The sequence below is a fragment of the Centropristis striata genome, chromosome 17, assembly GCF_030273125.1.
Source record: "Centropristis striata isolate RG_2023a ecotype Rhode Island chromosome 17, C.striata_1.0, whole genome shotgun sequence".
Taxonomy (NCBI): domain Eukaryota; kingdom Metazoa; phylum Chordata; class Actinopteri; order Perciformes; family Serranidae; genus Centropristis; species Centropristis striata.
The window spans coordinates 11,102,973-11,122,888 of NC_081533.1; the positions used below are offsets into that span (position 1 = coordinate 11,102,973).

The following is a 19,916-nucleotide window of genomic DNA, read 5'->3' on the forward strand; positions in this document are numbered from 1 at the left end:
TTTTCGGTTTTGCTCCACAAAACAAAACTACGTGTATGCTTAAAGGGCCCCCGTTCTAGCACAAAACAATAGTTGTGTTTCGAAAATGAACATTAAAGTTTAAAGTTTTACGCTCGCTTGAGGTGGTTTTTTGTCTTTTTCGAAATATAGTTAATGCGCTAAACGGGAGATGGAACAGATGTTTCCTCTGACATGAAAGAGCAAATATGAGTTCGCCAATTGAATCTAATTGCTGAAGACACCACGGTGGTGTAATGGTTAGCACTCTCGCCTCACAGCAAGAGGGTCACCGGTTCAACTCCGCCCTGCAGCCCTTCTGTGTGGAGTTCTCATGTTCTCCCCGTGTCAGCGTGGGTTCTCACTGGGTTCTCTGGCTTCCTCCCACAAAAACATGCCCTTAGGTTCAATTGGTGGCTCTAAATTGACCATAGGAGCACTTTGAGTTGCATTTATATGTATGAAAAGCGCTATATAAATAAAGTTTGATTGATTGATTGATAGGAGTGGATGAGAGCGAGAGTGGTTGGAACCCAGGCCTCTGGGTCTCCACCTGAAGGAGATTGAGGTGCTGCTGCCTCAGCAAGCAGTGGAGAAAGAGAGAGAGAGAGATCAGAGGACTCTGATCTCTTTTAACAGAGGGTCTCTTGACCAATGATATGATCATAAACCATAAACGCTGGGCATCATGGGACAAAGACATCTGGCTGTCCCTTGTCAAAGGTCCAATATGGAGGTGAAATGCCATTTTGTGGGTTGAATGAGAATGCTGTTTTCAGTTAAAGTCCACAAATGAACCCAAGAGTCGCCTGTGGTCCGCTCACAACACATGGAACATTGGTTTCTGATATATGTGACAAGGGGCCATTGTTGTGTGGTGGAACGGGGGCTCTTTTGGTGTACCTTGTGTAGTTCTGTGGAAGTTAAATGTGTCGTTTTGTGACCCTGCCAGCATCTTTTCCACGATCAGAACCGGCCAGACTACTGGCAAGTATTTCGTACAATGGCTAAAATCCTGAACTGTCCCTTTAAGGTTAGAATTGGTGTCCCACTTGGTTTTGAAAAACAGACTTTTCAAAATTGGCTTGTTTTTGTAAGATTAGTGTTGAGAAAAGTTGCTTATTAGTATAATTACTATAAACTATAATATAGCCTAATCAGCATAAACAATGTCTGACACTTTATTTGAATGTCCTAATTACCAGTGGTGGGAAGTAACTAAGTACATTTACTCAAGTACTGTACTTAAGTACAATTTTGAGGTATTTGGACTTTACTTGAGTATTTCCATTTAATGTAACTTTATACTTTTATTCCACTACATTTTGAAGCAAAACTACTAAGAGACTTTCTAACAGCAAATTTTAAATGGAGAGAATTTCAGTGATGGAATGTAGCAAAGTTAATTTAATCAAGTACTAAAGTGCAGTTTTGAGGTTCTTATACTTTTGTAACTGTGTACTTTTACTCCACTACATATAGCTGCCAGCTTTAGTTACTTTTCAGGTGAAGATTTAACATAAAAAAATAAAATAAAACATAAAAATGATAAATTTAAAGTGATTAGACTTTCCTTTCTTTGTTAAATTAAAGCTTATAACAGTATATGAAGTAGTTAAAATGAGCCCTGTCTTTGCAAAACTGAAATGCTGCTTACATTAATGCATCAATAACAATAATCTAATAACATATTTAGAATATACCGTGAGAGCAGCTTGTTTATCTTTACGGAGACATGGCTAACCCACCTTGTACCGGATGCTAATGTGGACCTGCTGGGATTTACTACTGTGCGAGCCGACAGAGACACTAAAGCGTGTGGGAAAAGCAAAGGTGGGGGACTCATCATGTATGTTAACAACCGCTGGTGTAACACAGGACATATCTCCATAAAGACGGTCTTGTGTTGCCGGGACCTCGAGCTATTAGCCGTTAGCCTGCGGCCGTATTATCTGCCGAGGGAGCTCAGTCACGTGATCGTCATCTGTGTTTACATCCCTCCGAGAGCAGACGCAGCTACTGCATGTGAGAAGATTCACTCCGTCACAGCAAGGCTGCAGACGCAGCACCCTGAGGCACTTATTATCATCTCTGGGGATTTTAATCATGCAACTTTGGACTCTACTTTGGCTGCTTTTCACCAGGTTGTGGACTGTCCAACAAGAGAAAACAGGACAATCGACTTACTGTATGTTAATGTGAGGGATGCATACAGAGCCACACCCCTCCCCCCTCTAGGGAAGTCCGACCACAACCTGGTCCACCTACAGCCACAGTACACCCCCCTGGTCCAAAGGCAGCCAGTAACCACTCGCTCCATCAGGAAGTGGTCCCCTGAAATGGAAGGTGCCCTGAGAGACTGCTACAACACCACAGTCTGGGATGAGCTGATCAACCCGCATGGTGAGGACATAGAAGGGATGACACACTGTCTGACTGACTACCTTAACTTCTGTGTAGATGTGGTCTTCCCTACCAAGACTGTCCGCTGTTACCCTAACAGCAAACCATGGGTTACGCGGGAAGTTAAAGATGTCCTTAACAGGAAGAAGGCCGCCTTCAGGAGCAGAGACAAGGAGGCGATGAAGGCAGCACAGCAGGAGGTGAAGCACTGCGTGAAGGAAGCAAAGGACAGCTACAGGAGAAAGGTGGAGAAGAAGCTGAAAGAAAACAACATGAGGGAGGTCTGGGATGGTGTGAAAACCATTACAGGCCATAACACAAAGACCAGAGTCGTAGAGGGGACAATGGAGAAGGCAAACGAACTTAACGACTTCTTCAACCGGTTCAACCAGACCGTGATCCCCCCACCCTCTCCCTCTCCCTCACTGCAGCCATCTCCCCTTCTTCCCTCAGCACACCTCCCACCAGACATCAACACAGCAGCAGCCCCCACTCCCCCCCCCCCCGAACTCAGTGCACCTACCCCCAAACATCACAGCAGCACCCCCCACCTCAACACAACCTCCTCCATACATCACAGTGGACCAGGTCAGAGAACAGCTGAGGAAGCTTCACCCCAGGAAAGCAGCAGGCCCGGACAAGGTGTGTCCCCGACTACTGAAGACATGCGCTGCTGAACTGGGAGAACCGCTACAACGCATCTTCAATCTTAGCCTGCAGCTTGGGAGAGTGCCCACCCTCTGGAAGACATCCTGCATCGTTCCAGTCCCAAAGAAGAACCGGCCCAGCGAGCTGAATGACTTTCGACCAGTGGCACTCACCTCACACCTGATGAAGACGCTGGAGCGACTCTTCCTCAGCCTCCTCAGACCACAGGTGCAACATGCCCAGGACAGTTTGCAGTTTGCATACCGGGCAGGTGTTGGTGTGGAGGATGCCATCCTCTACCTGTTACATCGAGCCCACTCGCACCTGGACAAGGGAAGCGGCACGGTGAGGATTCTTTTTCTGGATTTCTCAAGCGCCTTTAATACCATCCAGCCCCTTGTGCTTCAGGACAAACTGAACAGGATGCGAGTGGACCCCTGCCTGGTCACTTGGATCTCCAGCTACCTCACCGACAGGCCGCAGTACGTCAGGCTGAGGGACACCACGTCTGACACTGTGATCAGCAGCACCGGAGCACCCCAGGGCACGGTGCTGGCCCCTCTTCTCTACACCCTGTACACCTCGGACTTCTGCTACAACTCTGAGCTGTGTCACATCCAGAAGTTCGCTGATGACACAGCCATCGTCGGATGCATCAGGGACGACAGAGAGGAGGAGTACAGGAGCCTGGTGAGAAACTTTGCTGACTGGTGCCATGCAAACTATCTACATCTCAACACCTCGAAGACAAAGGAGCTGGTCATCAACTTCCAGAAGTCCAGACCAAGACTGCGACCAGTTCTGATCGAGGGAGCTGAGGTGGAGGCTGTGGACTCCTACAAATACCTTGGACTGTGGCTGGACAGCAAGCTGGACTGGTCAACCCACATCAACCATCAGTACAGGAAGGGACAGAGCAGGCTGTACTTCCTGAGGAGACTGCGGTCGTTTAACATCTGCAGGAAACTCCTGCAGATGTTTTATCAGTCCGTGGTGGCCAGCGTCCTCTTTTACACCGTGGTGTGCTGGGGGAGCAGCACATCTAAGAAGGACACATCCAGGCTGAACAAACTAATAAGGCGGGCCAGCGCTGTGGTTGGCGTGAAGCTGGACTCTCTGGTGACGGTGGCAGAGAAGAGAACTTTGGACAAACTGCTGGGCATTATAGATGATGCCAGCCACCCTCTGCACACCGTCATCAGCAACCAGAGGAGCCTGTTCAGTCAAAGACTGCTCCTTCCTAAATGCAGGACCAATAGACTAAAAAACTCCTTTGTCCCCCAGGCCATCAGACTTTACAACTCCTCAAGCTGGGGGAGGAGGAGTAACAGGAAGACAGAGGACTGAGGACAGGAAGGAGCAGTAACAGTAACAATAACAATAACAATAACAATATCATATTTATTTATTTAGTGTATATAAATTGTTCTTTTTTTCTTTTTCTCTTTCTCTTATGTGTGCTTTTTAACTCTGCTGCTGGAAACTCAATTTCCCTGAGGGAGCAATCCCAAGGGATAAATAAAGTTTTATCTTATCTCTCTCTTATCTTATCTATATAACAATCTGAGTAAGGTCCTTCTGCACAACAAGTACTTTTGATACTTTAAGTACACGTTGATGTTGATACTTTTATCATTTTACTTCAGTAAGTTTTGAATGCAGGACTTTTACTTGTTGTGGAGTAATTTCACAGAGTGGTATTAGTACTTTTACTTAAGTTGGGGATTTGAATACTTTTTCCATCACTGCTAATTACTTATTTCAGTATATTTGAGTTATGTCACTGTAAAATGATGCTTCTGTTTACATTGCCTGTGATTTAGTGTGTATTCATGTTGACCATGAGCTGTTTCAAATGTGTGCAATTTAAATCCAAATAAAATAAATGATAAAACATTTTATTCAGGATTCCAATTTTGTGGAATGAATACTTAATTAATTTCATATTTCCATATGCTTGTTTTGCATAGTGTATCAGATGAGGGTATGAGAACCTCTGTCACCTCTGTGTTATGATATTCAAATGGTGACAGTATGACGTGTGAACAGGATAAATATTGTCATTGTTTGCAGTCCTCATCATAACTGACAGAGAGAGAGACACCGGAGACACAGAACAGCTGAGGAGAGCAGGAATCAGAGGATGTAAGTTCAGACTCTACTTCTATAATACTGCTATACAACCTGCATGTCAATTCCAATTTATACACTGCAATAATAAGATTTTTTTTTAAATTAAGAAATCTTGTCAAGTGAAGTTATCTCAGATTTTCAGTTTCAGTTTTCCCTCAGATTTAGTGTTTTTATCTGGTTTTTAGACACACATTTTTTGCAGTGTATAGACTAATAGAAATCTTCTTTTTTTTCTAATACTGAAAACAAGTTTTGCATGTTTGCCTTCCCAGTAAAACAACCTGTTTTTTGTGTCAGAGGGATGTTTTAAATTGTAACCAGTGGAGGTTCTGAGTCTGTGTGAATTCAAAGATATCTAAATTAAAACTGGTTCCCCTTTAAATACATTCATGCTAATTGCTTACAGTTTACGGGGGCCCTTTAAGCGTACACATAACTGACAGAGAGAGAGACACCGGAGACACAGAACAGTGAGGAGAGCAGGAATCAGAGGATGTAAGTTCAGACTCTTCTTCTATAATACTGCTATACAACCTGCATGTCAATTCCAATTTATACAATGCAAATTATTTGGTTCTTACCAAGATAAAAAAAACAACAACAACTTAGATTTAGAAGTGCTAGAAAAATGTATCTTGTTTTAAGGGTTCATTTCTTATTTTAAGTGTTCAACATGCTTATTTCTAGAGTTAACAATCTTAATTTAAGAAATCTTGTCAAGAGAAATTATCTGTCCGTGCAGCAAGATCATTTCCCTCAGATTTAGTGTTTTTATCTGTTTTTTAGACACACCTTTTTTGCAGTGTATAGACTAATAGAAATCTTTTTTTTTTTTGCTAATACTGAAAACAATTTCTGCATGTTTGCCTTCCCAGTAAAACAACCTGTTTTTTTTTTGTTTTTTTTAATGTCAGAGGGATGTTTTAAATTGTAACCAGTGGAGGTTCTGAGTCTGTGTGAATTCAAAGATATCTAAATTAAAACTGGTTCCCCTTAAAATACATTCCTACTTCATGCTAATTGCTTACAGTTTAGTGCAAAAAAGTATTTCTCATGCAATATAAGCGTGTTATTTTCACCTATTCTGCCCTTCAATCCTAACTACAGTAACTACGCAAAGAGTAACAGTGAGAAAAAGAGCTTTAAAAAAATTTTAGTTTTTTTTTCACTTGCCAGCAAAATGTGTTATAGGTAGGTCAGTGATATGACACTTATTTCGACATGTATCGATGATGTAATTTTATGTTAAAAAATCATGATGATTTATTTGACCTTTGACCCCAAAATGTAGTTTTTGCACTCTGGTTTTGCTGTAAAAGGTTCTAATAGTAATGATAAACAGAGTACGTCTTCTTTCAGCTTTTATATTTAGTTTCCAGTGAATAAACATTTTCGAAATTGATTTTGTTATAAGTGTATTTAGAAGTGTTTAACAACTTGATTCAAAGATTTGTGTATTTTAGACCAAATATTATAAAGTAATGTTATATTTTCTTCTTAATATATATATATCTTACTTTTACTTAATTTTTTACTTTTATTTTTTTTTTTTACTTAATTACTATCTAGATAATAATTTTCCATATCAAATAAACTTATAATTTCTATTATTCTTGTCTTCACTATTCAACACAATGAAGAAAAACAAGGCTGCACTGTATCAGACCGTCTGCTTTGGTTTTATGTTTAAATTCATATATTTATCCAAATCAGACTGTGCTTTGGTTTTGAGTTGGATTTTGAAGTTACTGCACATTTTTATATCATTATTTCTCTGAAATAAAGCAAAATTGAAACCTAAAACTTTGTCAAGATAAAACAGACATCAAGGAGTTCATTTTTTTTTAGTTATAACTCAAATTCAACCAAAATTGTAATTACTGCAGTTAGGCTTTGTAGGACAGTATTGTACTTGAATATTTCTGCATTCTGGGGTCCCTAAACAGTGTTAATTGGTTATAATTGCATAAATTGGATATGACTGTAAAGCTATGTCTCTTGTGGATTCAATCAAGGTGAATTTTTTAAATGTGTGATGATTTTAGTCACCGTTGTTGCCATTTCATTGCGGTGAGACCTCAAAACAATAATACGATAATTCATTCAGGACAAACAACACCCATCTAATATGAGGAAAAAAGCAACTTTTAGCTCTATCTAAACACAAAATAAGAGAGTAGAATAAAAAAGGTAAACCTATGCGCAAAGCTCTCTATTCTTTTTTTTAACATAATAATGATTTCTCTGCAAATGTTTGAATATATTAGCAAAGGTTTTAATGTAAATTCATATTTATCAAAGGTTAATTATTAAAAGGGGCTCCATGGTGGTGTAGTGGTTAGTACATTTTAAACATCGGTTTAATTTGTGACTCTAAATTGCCCACAACCTGAGTGCGGATAAGAGGATAAGGATAATGAATGAATGAATAATTATTAATGGGTTAAGTTTATTTTTAATGTACAGGTGCATCTCAATAAATGAGAATATCATAGAAAAGTTTATTTATGCCAGTAATTCAATTCAAAAAGGTGAAATAACACATTATATAGGTCCATCACACACAGAATGAAACATTTCATGTCTACATTTATTTAATTTATTCAAATTATAATGATTATGGCTTACATTTATTGAAGACATAAAATTCAGTGTCTCCAAATTGTTTAATATTACAAAACACCAATTTTAAAAAGTATGTTTAATATGGAAATGTTGGCCTCTGAAAAGTCTGTCCATCTTATAACAACTTATTATCTCGTAATTATGACTTTTTATCCGATTATGACTTCTTTTTTCTCATAATTTAAAGTTTTTTTAAATTCAAAATTGTGACTTTTTATCTCATAATTGACTTTTTATCTTATGACTTTTATCTCAAAATTTCAACTTTTTATCTCATAATTATGACTTTTTTTCTCATTTTTCCAACTTTTTTTTTTAAATCTCAAAATGACCTTGTATCTCATAATTTCTGCTTTTTATCTCATAATTTCGACTTTTATCTCATGATTTCGACTTTTTATCTCATAATAATGACTTGTATCTCTAAAATTGAATATTACAAAAGACCAATTTTAAAAAGTATGTTTATTATGGAAATGTTGGCCTCTGAAAAGTATGTCCATCTATATGACTCAATACTTGGTTGGGGCTAATTGACTTGAACTACTGGAGATTCACTTTTCATCATATTTGAATATATTGAGATGCACCTGTATGTATAGTGTTTGAATGCTGCTATTGGATGCTTGAATTTCCCTCAGGATAAATTAAGTATCATCATTATATTCTAAGATATCTGCCATAAAAACCGAAAGTAAAAACCCAGGTAATGATGTGTGATTTCATCCTGCTGCAGGAACAATACGGTTTCATAGTACATGTGCATGTGAGAATTGCATTAAGGTAGAAATGAACCAAAAAGGTTCCCAGGAGAAGCTGTGAAAAACAGAATGCAATGATTTGCAAATCTTTTTCGACATTTTTTGAAATTGAATTCAGCACAAAGACAGGATATTTAATGTTCAAACTGATCACTTGATTTGTGAATATATAGACCTATGCTGACTTTAATGCATTGTTTTTATTTACACAGCAACCGTTGGGGAATTGGGTTTGTATTTGCTTTCAGAACATTATTAACTTTTTATTTATTTATTTAGCAAAACTCCACATTAACATGCTCTGCTTGCACTATGATGTGCATTTTTATATTTCTCACAAGACTTCTGCCTGAATGTAGAATCCTGATAAACCTGTTTTTTTGTGTGTACTTTTTATGAGCCGTACACCAACCTGTTTTGTTCGCTGTACACTAACACATCAGTTTCTTCCAGCAGAGCAAAGATGCAGTGGAGTCTGTTTGTGCTCATTCTGATGGGTAAGTGGATCTTCTTATCAGATCTGCAGCAGTTTGAACTAAAATCACTTCTGGAGTCATAAAACAGCTGAATGGCAATGAAAAGTCTAATGAGTGGAGTAAATAAGAGCAGCTTTTAAATTAAAAGTGTGGTGTAAGAAGTGGTCGACCACATGATTTTGATTTAATGAACAGATTCTGTTGTCTGTTTCTCTAGGTCTAGGTCAGTGTGCCTTCTCCACATGTCCCCTCGATGAGTACCACTTTATTAGTGAGACTAAGACCTGGACAGAAGCCCAGAGCTACTGCAGAAAACACCACACTGACCTGGCCACAGTGACTAACAAGACAGACATGAAGAGACTCTGTAACTATACAAAGAATGTAAAGTCTGGAATCTGGATTGGGCTTTACAACCAAACAGATACCAACAGGACGTGGCACTGGTCTCTGCCAGGGGTGGAGTACACTGAAACCAAGACAAACTGGGTTACAGGTGAACCAAACGATGACACGTTTCCTGGGAACTGTGTGCGTTTACACCCGTTCCCCAGTGATGAATGGGCGGACAACAGGTGTCTAGAGGAGTTTAAATTCGTCTGCTACAATGGTGAGAAAATGTAGCTAATAATCCACTTCCTCACTGAATCACAAAATGCTACTCATGTTATTGACTCATTCACCATATTTAATCATTAATATCTGAGCTGCACTGGAATCAAAAGAAATTAATCAACGTTTCATGTGTAATTACATGTTTCCTTAAGACATATGTTTTGGGATGGGTTTTTTTTCTCCACAGGAAAGAAGAAATCCACTAAAAAGTTCCATTTCATTAACAAAGAGAAGACCTGGCCACAGGCTCAGAGCTACTGCAGAAAACACCACACTGACCTGGTGAGTGGACTCAAACAGTTAAATGACTCAAAATTCAAGGAGGAGCGTCCTCAGGATGACAAAGGCTTGTGGATCGGCCTGTTCAGAGACAGCTGGAGGTGGTCAGATGGCAGCAGTTTCTCTTTCAGATACAGGGATCTGGACTTATATGAAGGAGACAAGAAATGCGCTATGATTGCAAATGGAAAATGGAGCTCTGATAAATGTGATGGAGAGAAACCCTTTGTCTGCTATGATGGTGAGTTTTGCAAAAGAATGACCCGGTGTGATGAATCAAAAAGATTATGCTGTTACGCTGCTGTCTCTCAAAACAATGTGATTTATTTTGGAGCCCAACACTGATGCTGCTCTGTTTGTCTCCATTTCTTCCATGGCAGATCACGTGATCCTGATCAACCAAAGCATGACCTGGGTGGACGCCTTAGATTACTGCAGAGACAATCACCGTAACCTGGTCTCCATCACCAGCCTCAACCAGCAGAGGTGGGTCCAAGAGAAAGCCAAGCAGGCCGACTCTGACTACGTCTGGCTGGGACTGCGCTACACCTGCACTCTGGACTTCTGGTTCTGGGTCACTGACCAGGCGGTCCACTACAATAACTGGAACTCAAGAGTGAAGACGGATGACTGTGACATGTCCGGAGCCATGGACCGCACAGGAGAACATAAGTGGGTCAAAAAGAATGACGAGGAGAAGTTTAATTTCATCTGTTTCAAGTAAAAACCTTCTCTGCTCGCTGGCAGCAGACACTTTGTTTATTTACTCTCTTTGTTTGCAGTGGTGTGACGTTTACACAATATATTTGATGATTATTGAAAGGCATTCTGGGAAATGTAGGAATCTGTTGGAACTACCAACAGACTTTCTAATAGCAGATTCTAACTTGAGAGAAATTAGCTTCATGAAAGTCTGTTACAAAATATCACAAGATCAGTGAGGATGTGACAGTGTAACAGGTTTTTCTGTCTCCTTGTTCTGATACAGGAACACCTGAATGATCTCTGTGTTATTTTATCAAGTTGTTGCTTTACTCTCATTTAATGTGTGGATTTTTATTGTTATTAATCTTATGAGGTTTTATTTTCTGTCTGAAAAAACTTACCATCTTCATGTTAGGAATAGGAATAAGTAAACCACAGTACACAGTAATGATTACAACTGTTTTCATGTATTTAATACGGAACATTTTAATTTGTTTCTTCATATTTGGTTGACATCTGGTGATGGATTTATGATTATATTACTGAGTGTGAAATCTTTGTCTTCGATGATCATATGTTTGGAGTTTTATGTAAACAAAAAAAATATTTCTTTGAGTTGAATAAATGAATAAAATGTTAATAAACTGAGTATTTCTTGTTTTCAATTAAGGGCTTAAAACATTATGATGAGTACTTGAAGGCCATTCTCATGATTAATCTAATCAGGTTGTGTTTTGTTTTCTGTATGAAAAAACCTAAAGTCTTCATTTTATGATTACAATTGTTTTTGTGTATTTATGTGTTGGTGTGACGTTTAAACAATATATGATGATGATGGGGGGGTACTAAGAGACTTTCTAACAGCATATTTACTATAGTGGTGGTATGTAACAAAGTTAATTTAATCAAGTACTGAAGTGCAATTTTAAAGTTCTTGTACTGATATAAATTAATACTTCTACTCCACCACATTTTAGAGGCAAATATTGTACTTTTTACTCCACTACATTTAGCTGCCAGCTTTAGTTACTTTTCAGGTCGAGATTTAACATAAAAAGTGATTAATTCCAAATTATTATGCATTTTTATGAATTAAACCACATAAAGGCGTATTAAGCAGTTAGAATAAACATTATATTGACAACAGTAAAATGCTACTTACATAAATAAATGAGAAATAATGATCCAAAAATATAGCACATTTACTTTTGATACTTAAAGTACATTTTGATGCTGATACTTTTGACCTTTTACTGAATTAAGTTTTGAATGCAGGACTTTTACTCGTAGTGGAGTAATTTTTTTAATGTAATAATAATACTTTTACCTGTAATTAGTTGTTCTGTCTCCCTATTCTGATTCAGGAACACCTAAATAATCAATATTTTATAAGTTGTTATTCTCTTTTTCAAAAGTGTGGATCCTTTATTAATTTACTTTGTGTTGTGTTTGGTTTTTATATGATCCAAAGTACTCCAATCTAGAGTGTGGTGTGTTTTTTGTCTTTGTTTAAGACATTTTTTGGACTTTTATGTCAACTGATAATTGTTTTCTTTGAGAGTGAATAAACAGTTCAACCACCGAGTGGTCCTCTCTTTTGTTCACTACATATATTGGATTAAACATTCTTAACAAACTGTTGAATTTTAGGATTTCCCTCCTAACATCTGTCCCTCAACTCAGTTGTAATGTAAGGCTTTACATGCAGTACTGATTTATTCCAGTAGTAGGCAGCAGAGAGTCGACTCATTTCTCTTTGACTGACTCATTTGACCTCTGACCCCACAGTCAAACATTTCCCTTCATCTTTTAACCCTATAAAGCCTGAACCGTGAAATAATTGCCAGAAAATTCTAAATTTTCAAAACTGGAGTTTTTGTTGAACCGCTAACATTTTTTTAAATTCAATATCAATTTTCATATATGAATTTAATTTGGATCATGTTTGATCTTTTTGTGCAATTTGTTGCACCCAATGTGCTTTTCTTGAACTAACATAATTACATAAAACCTAATATTTTTAACCAAATAAAACTTTGACTTTCCTTTTAACATTTTCCTCAAACATACAAAATATTTTTTTCCATATAAAACAACATCATACATCTGCTGATATGAATATTTCACGCAGCAATGACAGATCCACCAGTGGAACCAGCAAATCATTTTTGTTACATCTGGTATTTTTGTGAAATTTGTTGCTCAGTTTTTTTAATCATCACTTTATGTATTCATCAGATTTTTCAGGAAAAGAAAATATCACACCGATGATGTATAGGTCTCAAAAACATATGTATCAAATATGATACACTTGGCTTTATAGGGTTAAAGCATCCCTGCTGATAAAAAGCTAGTTTGTAACCTGATTCATGATCAGTGCACAGTAATATATTGATGTACTGATACTTAAACTGTTGTTGCTGAAGAGAAAGAAAAGATTGCACGTCATAAAATACACTTCCTGAATGGTTTTAGTTTGTGGTGAAAGTGTCCTGTTTGGCTCAAATTGATCAATTAGGCAACAGCCAATCACACTGAGAGGTAATTATTGTCTGAGCAGTCGCAGCTCACAGTTCTTCTGCACAGGTTGCAGAGTGTCGGAGTTTTCAACTGTTTGCTCGCAACAAAACAAGTTTGAAGCTTGTTTCAAGTGTCGTGCAGCTCAGGGTGAGTCCAATGATGCTAAATGTAATAATTATTTTATATGTACAGGATGTTTTTCTGAGTTATCTGCACAATAATATCGTCAACCTGTTAAAAACTTATTTTTTCAAGTTTTGCAGGAAACACAAAAAACTTCACCAAAAGCATAACATATGACATTTATTGATCATTTCACTTTAAAAGGATGTAACAAAGGATGACTATTGGCATAGTAATAACACTGTGTGTAAATTATGTAACTTTTTTTTCCCATATATATCTTTATTGGGTTGCCAGGACATAATACATATTCAATCAGTAAGGGTACAATTCACCCATTTTCCCCCCTTCTATAGTAGACAAAACAATTGGGTTGGAGACGACTTTAGTAGGGGGTACATTTAAAGAGGCACATATTAAAGCTGATAAAGAGATAGTAAATTATGTAACTTAAGAGAAATACATTTCTTAGGCAATTTTTTGAACATGCCTTTGTGACTTAAGCAAGATATGGTAACACTTTATTTTGAAGGTCTACATAAGAGTCACACAAGCCTGTCAGAAACATGACATGACAAGTATCATGAGCATTAATGTTACTTCAAAGTGTCATTAATGTTCATGACACATCCCATGTCATGTTTATAACACGCTCACGTCACTCTTATGTAGACACCTTCAAAATAAAGTGTTACCATATCTTGCTTAAGTCACAAAGGCATGTTCAAATTCCTAAGTCACATTTTATTTTGACAGGCATAATAAATCAGCTTAAGTCACAAAAGTAACAAGTAACAAGTAACAAAATGTCCCATCATCCACGGGGCCAACCAAAGCGTCTCATCAGCTTCTTCCTTCATGTTCACTGTGGTTTGTTGTTGTCTGAACTCATCAACGCTAGTTGGTGCTCCAGTATAATCGGTCCGCCTGAAACTCATCCAGTGAGAAACGTTCCACGGTGCAAAAATAAGTGCAATTAAAATGCGTTAATTTTTTTCACGTGTTAATTTTGGTGTAATTAATTAATCTTAATTAACGCATTAAAGTCCCGGCCCTAAATAATGTATATATATAAATAGACTAATAAATAGTAGCAAATAAATAAAGAGAAGATGTTGTGACACTAAGATGCATGAGCAGAAAAATATTAAAAATGGTTCAAGTAAAAGCCAAATTAAAAAGGCCCGTAATTTAAATCTTGGATTAAATTCTATATTCTCTTCCATTGGCTGCGGTACGTACAAACACTAACATATCCACCTTTTTTTGAACTTCAACGAGGCCTGAGACAGGTGATGCAATCTCTCACCACTTTTTTTTGCCATCACATCTGCTTCACTGCTCAGACCGGGAGGTTGCAGCCTCCTTCCCATTTATTTTTAAGCAAGTTTAATTAGGTTAGGTTATGCGAATTGAGTAATGTATAGCTCAAACCATTTTAATTTTTTTTTACCAGGAATCAAAAGTATCATCCAGTACTGAAGGGGTAAACATGATTTTTGTGTCTCTGGAGATCTGTAGGGTTAAACTGGTACCAGATTTTAATTGAATGGATAACCAGTGGCTTATATGTTTTTTATGCACACTGTTTTACACCTTATATTTTTATACTGTATATTTATATTTTATTCTTTACTGCAATCAATACTCCTTCTTCAGACATTTTCATTTTTTTCTGTCCGTCTGTCTGTCTGTCTGTCTGTCTAGAGGTGAAGGTTGAAATAGGCTGTGTGAATGGCAATTTAGAATACAATAAACCCATCCAAGGATGTAGATCTAATGGATGTCCTCTCCAAACCGTCCATTCAGGACTAGTGACATCATTCCTAAACCAGTACAGCAAGGCTCTTGTGTTGGCTGCCCAGTACTAATGCATGGAATTTGTGAGGGCCAAACCTCCCATTGAATGAGGCCTCTCAAATACCTTTCTACTTATCCTAGGTTGTTTTTTATTCCATATAAATCTTGATTGTATTGATTATACCACCTAAAAAGAGGCTGAGGAGGTTCCAATGTTCATGTTCTAAATTAGATAACGGGTTGATAGTTAGCTTTATAAAGATCCTTATGGTAACGTGTAACCCATATACCTAAATATCTGTTTTTTTAAATTGCTAATCTTGAAGGGAAATGAACTAAAATACCTCCCATCTATGGGATAGATAGGCATGAGTTCACTTGTTTGAATATGAACTTTATATCCTTCCAATGTTGGTCAATAAAGTCAGTATTTCAAATAAACTTGAAAGGGGGTCCGATATGAATTATAACATGTCGTCAGCATAGAGGGAAACCTCATGGTCTGAACCCCACACGGGTTGATTCCCCTGATAGAGGGGCTCTGTCTCAGGGAAAGTGCCAGATGTTCAGGTGTGATGGAGAGATTGCATCACCTATCTCAGGCCTTGTTGAACTACAAAAAAAGGTGGATATGTTAGTATTTGTACGCACTGCAGCCAATGGGAGAGTATATAGATTTTAATCCGAGATTTAAATTTCGGGCCAAATTCAAATGCATCCAACGTCTTAAAAAGTTGTCCCACTCCACCCAAAAGTGGAATGGGACAACCTTAATGTGTTAGAGTACTGAGACTGCTTTTTGGGGGGAATTAAGAAATCGTCATACATCTGTATGACAGCTTTCTTATCACATACTGGATGGACAACAGAGCGTGTGAGCAAACATTTCCCCTTTGTTTTGCTGTCCTATCATGTAAATGCTATTCTTGTCAACAATGGCTCCTTTCTCGACTACAACAGACAACTCTTACTCCTGGATTTTAATATTCAAATATGGGCGTTGATGTGGCTTAAAGAGAGCAGCTACCTGTCTGATATCTGAGGATTCATCAGCAGAGACACCAGACTGAAGCAGCTCTGAAGCAGCTCTTTTTTGCCTTTTTGAAGTCTTTTTGTGTCATTTTGTTGTAATTTTATGTCTTTATTGTCATTTTCTGTGTCTTTGTAGTCATTTTGTATCTCTTTGTTGTAATTTTGTGTCTTTGTGAAGTCATTTTGTGTATTTTGTGTCATTTTGTATTTCTTTGATGTCATTTTGTAACTATTTGAAGTAATTTTCGGTGTCCTTCTAGTCATTTTGTGTCATTTGGTGTGTCTTTGTTGTCATTTTATGTCTCTTTGTTGTAATTTTGTATCTTTTTGAAGTTATGTTGTGTGTCTTTGTTGTCAATTTCTGTCCTTCTAGTGATTTTATATCTCTTAGATTTTACAATAAAGAAAAATATGTTCACGTTATTTGTGGATTTCTTTCTTTCTTTCTTGTCTTGCTGTTACATCATGTAAATGCTGTTCCTGTCAACAATGGCTCCTTTCTCGACTACCACAGACATCTCTGACTTCTTGATTTTAATATTCAATTGTGGCGTTGACGTGGCTAAAAGAGAGCAGCTACCTGTCTGATATCTGAGGATTCATCAGCAGAGACACCAGACTGAAGCAGCTCTGAGCACGAATCACCAGATGTAAATTATTATTCTGTTGTTTCTTTTCACTCGTTAATTTTTTTTTTGCCTTTTAAAAGTCATTTTGTGTCTGTTTGTTGTAATTGTATGTCTTTATTGTCATTTTCTGTGTCTTTGTAGTCATTTTGTATCTCTTTGTTGTAATTTTGGATCTTTTTGAAGTAATTTTATGTGTCTGTGTTGTCAATTTTTGTCTTTCTAGTGATTTTGCATCCATTTTATGGTAAAGAAAAATATGTTCACGTTATTTGTGGATTTCTTTCTTTCTTTCTTGTTTTGCTGTTCCATCATGTAAATGCTGTTCAGGTCATCAATGGCTCCTTTCTAAACCACAGCAGAGACACCAGACTGAAGCAGCTCTGAGCACGAATCACCAGATGTAAGTTATTATTCTGTTTCTTTTAACTCGTTTTTTTTTTTTTTTTTTTGCCTTTTTGAAATAATTTTGTGTCTGTTTGTTGTAATTGTGTGTATTTGTTTTCATTAAGTGCCTTTTTTGTCATTTTGTATCTATTTGAAGTCATTTTCTGTGTCTTTGTTGACATTTTGGGATTTTGTTGTCATTTTACGTCTCTTTGTTTTAATTTTGTATCTTTTTGAAGTAATTGTGTGTCTCTTTGTCATTTTTGGGTCTTTTTGAAGTACTTTTCTGTGTCTTTGAAGTCATTTTGTATCTCTTTGAAGTCATTTTGGGTCTTCTTTAAGTAATTTTGTTTGTCTTTGTTGTCATTTTCTGTCTCTCTAGTGATTTTGTATCTCTTTGATGTAAATTTACAGTAAAGAAAAATATGTTGTCGTTATTTGTGGGTTGACACCTTGCTTTCTTGTTTTGCTGTTCCATCATGTAAATGCTGTTCTGGTCACCAACGGCTTATTTCTCAACTACCACAGACATCTCTGACTTCTTGATTTTAATATCTAATATTGGCGTTGACGTGGCTAAAAGAGAGCAGCTACCTGTCTGATATCTGAGGATTCATCAGCAGAGACACCAGACTGAAGCAGCTCTGAGCACGAATCACCAGATGTAAGTTATTATTCTGTTGCGTTTCTTACATCATTTTGTGTCTGTTTTTTACTGGAATTGTATGTCTTTATTGTCAATTTATGTGTCTTTCTAGTCATTTTGTATCTCTTTGTTGTAATTTTGGGTCTTTTTGAAGTCATTTTGTGTATTTGTTTTCACCCTGTGCCTTTTTTTGGTCATTTTGTATCTATTTGAAGTCATTTTCTGTGTCCTTCTCGTCATGTTGTCGTCATTGTTGTCATTTTGTGTCTCTTTGTTGACATTTTGGGTCGTTATTGTCACTTTCTGTGTCTTTCTAGTCATTTTGTGTCTGTTTGTTATAGTTTTGGATCTTTTTGAAGTCATTTTCTGTGTCTTTGTTGTCATTTTGTGCATTTGTTGTCATTCTGTACCTTTTTGTGGTCATTTTGTATCTCTGTGATGTCACCAACTGCTTACTTCTCGACTACCACAGACATCTCTAACTTCTCGATTTTAATATTCAATTGTGGCGTTGACGTGGCTAAAAGAGCAGCTACCTGTCTGATATCTGAGGATTCATCAGCAGAGACACCAGACTGAAGCAGCTCTGAGCACGAATCACCAGATGTAAGTTGTTATTCTGTTGTTTCTTTTGACTTGTGATGATACTGTTTTTGATAAATTGTTTTTGCAAGTGCAATCTGTCATATCTCATAAACAGTGTAAAATCTAATTGCATGATTAATATATTATTTTTTAGATTGATAAAAAAATACAGCTAATTAATTTTTGTTTAATGCCATTATTCTGCCAGAAATTCAACAATTCTTCAATACTCTCAAGGTTTTTTTTCCTTTTTAGAATGACTGCTTTTGAAAATAAAAGAAACAATAAATGTAAAATCTTTATATGGTTGCACTGGTGACTATGTGATATTCTAATGAGCCTATGCCATTTACATACAGGAACTTCATTCATGATGCAGACATATTTATACCAATAAATATTTTATTGGGCTGATAAAAGCTACTATAAACAATTTACTTATCTTTTAAGGTCTTTTTAAAAATATTATTCTAGTTACAGAACCGATAACTTTATTGTGTTTCAGCCAGTCCTGTAACATTATTTATTTGACAGTAGGCGTACATTGTAAGGAGAATAAATAAAAAGAATCTAGAAAATAACAAATTATGATCACCGGGAGAATTATGAATAATATAAGTATCCATAAAAAAGAGTTCTCTCTGTTGCATGATAATGGACAGGTGTTTTCCCTATGTTTCCAGTCTGATGCATGACATTATTTATATTTTATTCAAATTAGGCATTTTGCATGTGCTAAAAAAAGCAACACATTGAACACCACAGTGTGAGCCACAGTCAGTGCTGCATTGACCATAGTTTACATATTTGCCGCTGAACATTATTCTGTCTCCTCATTTGAATGGGTGGGGACTTTACAGTTTGTTTGTTTGCCTGAAATACAGCTAAAAGTGCTAAAAGTGTTAAAAATGCATTTTTTTTAAACTGACATATTTTGTTATTATATATATATTATATTTATATTTTGTTTTGGATTGTGTTTTGTTCGCTGCACACTAAAATATTAGTTTCTTTGAACAGAGCAAAGATGCAGTGGAGTCTGTTTGTGCTCATTCTGATGGGTAAGTGGATCTTCTTATCAGATCTACAGCAGTTTGAACTAAAATCACATCTTGAGTCATAAAACAGCTGGATGGCAATGAAAAGTCAAATGAGTGGAGTAAATAGGAGCAGCTTTTAAATTAATTATGTTAATTAAGTATGGTGTAAGTAGTGTTCTACCACATGATTTTGATTTATTGAACAGATTCTGTTCTCTGTTTCTGTTATTAGGTCAGTGTGCCTTCATCACATGTCGCCTGTATAAGTTTCACTTTATTGACGAGACTAAGACCTGGACAGAAGCCCAGAGCTACTGCAGAGAACACCACACTGACCTGGCCACAGTGACTAACAAGACAGACATGAAGAGACTCTGTAACTATACAAAGAATGTAAAGTCTGGAGTCTGGATTGGGCTTTACAAACAAACAGGTACCAACAGGACGTGGCACTGGTCTCTGCCAGGGGTGGAGTACACTGAAGACCCGAGAAACTGGGCTAAAGATGAACCAAA

At 37.0% G+C, this 19,916-nt stretch overlaps 2 protein-coding genes and 1 long non-coding RNA gene across 3 annotated transcripts; all 3 read left to right on the forward strand.

Annotated features, from left to right (window-relative positions):
- The first annotated feature begins 8,771 nt into the window (after nt 1-8,771).
- LOC131989459 (snaclec agglucetin subunit beta-1-like) lies at nt 8,772-11,462 on the forward strand. Its single transcript, XM_059354687.1, has 3 exons — nt 8,772-9,064; nt 9,261-10,178; nt 10,318-11,462. Exons 2-3 carry the CDS (start codon nt 9,815-9,817, stop codon nt 10,659-10,661), a joined length of 708 nt encoding a protein of 235 aa, XP_059210670.1. The 5' UTR covers nt 8,772-9,064; nt 9,261-9,814; the 3' UTR covers nt 10,662-11,462.
- On the forward strand, nt 9,031-9,667 carry LOC131990190 (E-selectin-like). Its single transcript, XM_059355588.1, has 2 exons — nt 9,031-9,064; nt 9,261-9,667. The coding sequence occupies exons 1-2, from the start codon at nt 9,031-9,033 to the stop codon at nt 9,665-9,667; spliced, it is 441 nt and encodes a 146-aa protein (XP_059211571.1).
- A 6,540-nt stretch (nt 11,463-18,002) lies between the features above and the next one.
- On the forward strand, nt 18,003-19,858 carry LOC131989465 (uncharacterized). The gene is made up of 3 exons (XR_009395954.1): nt 18,003-18,382; nt 19,382-19,422; nt 19,634-19,858. It is a non-coding gene; the product is annotated as an uncharacterized LOC131989465 (long non-coding RNA).
- Nucleotides 19,859-19,916: the final 58 nt, after the last annotated feature.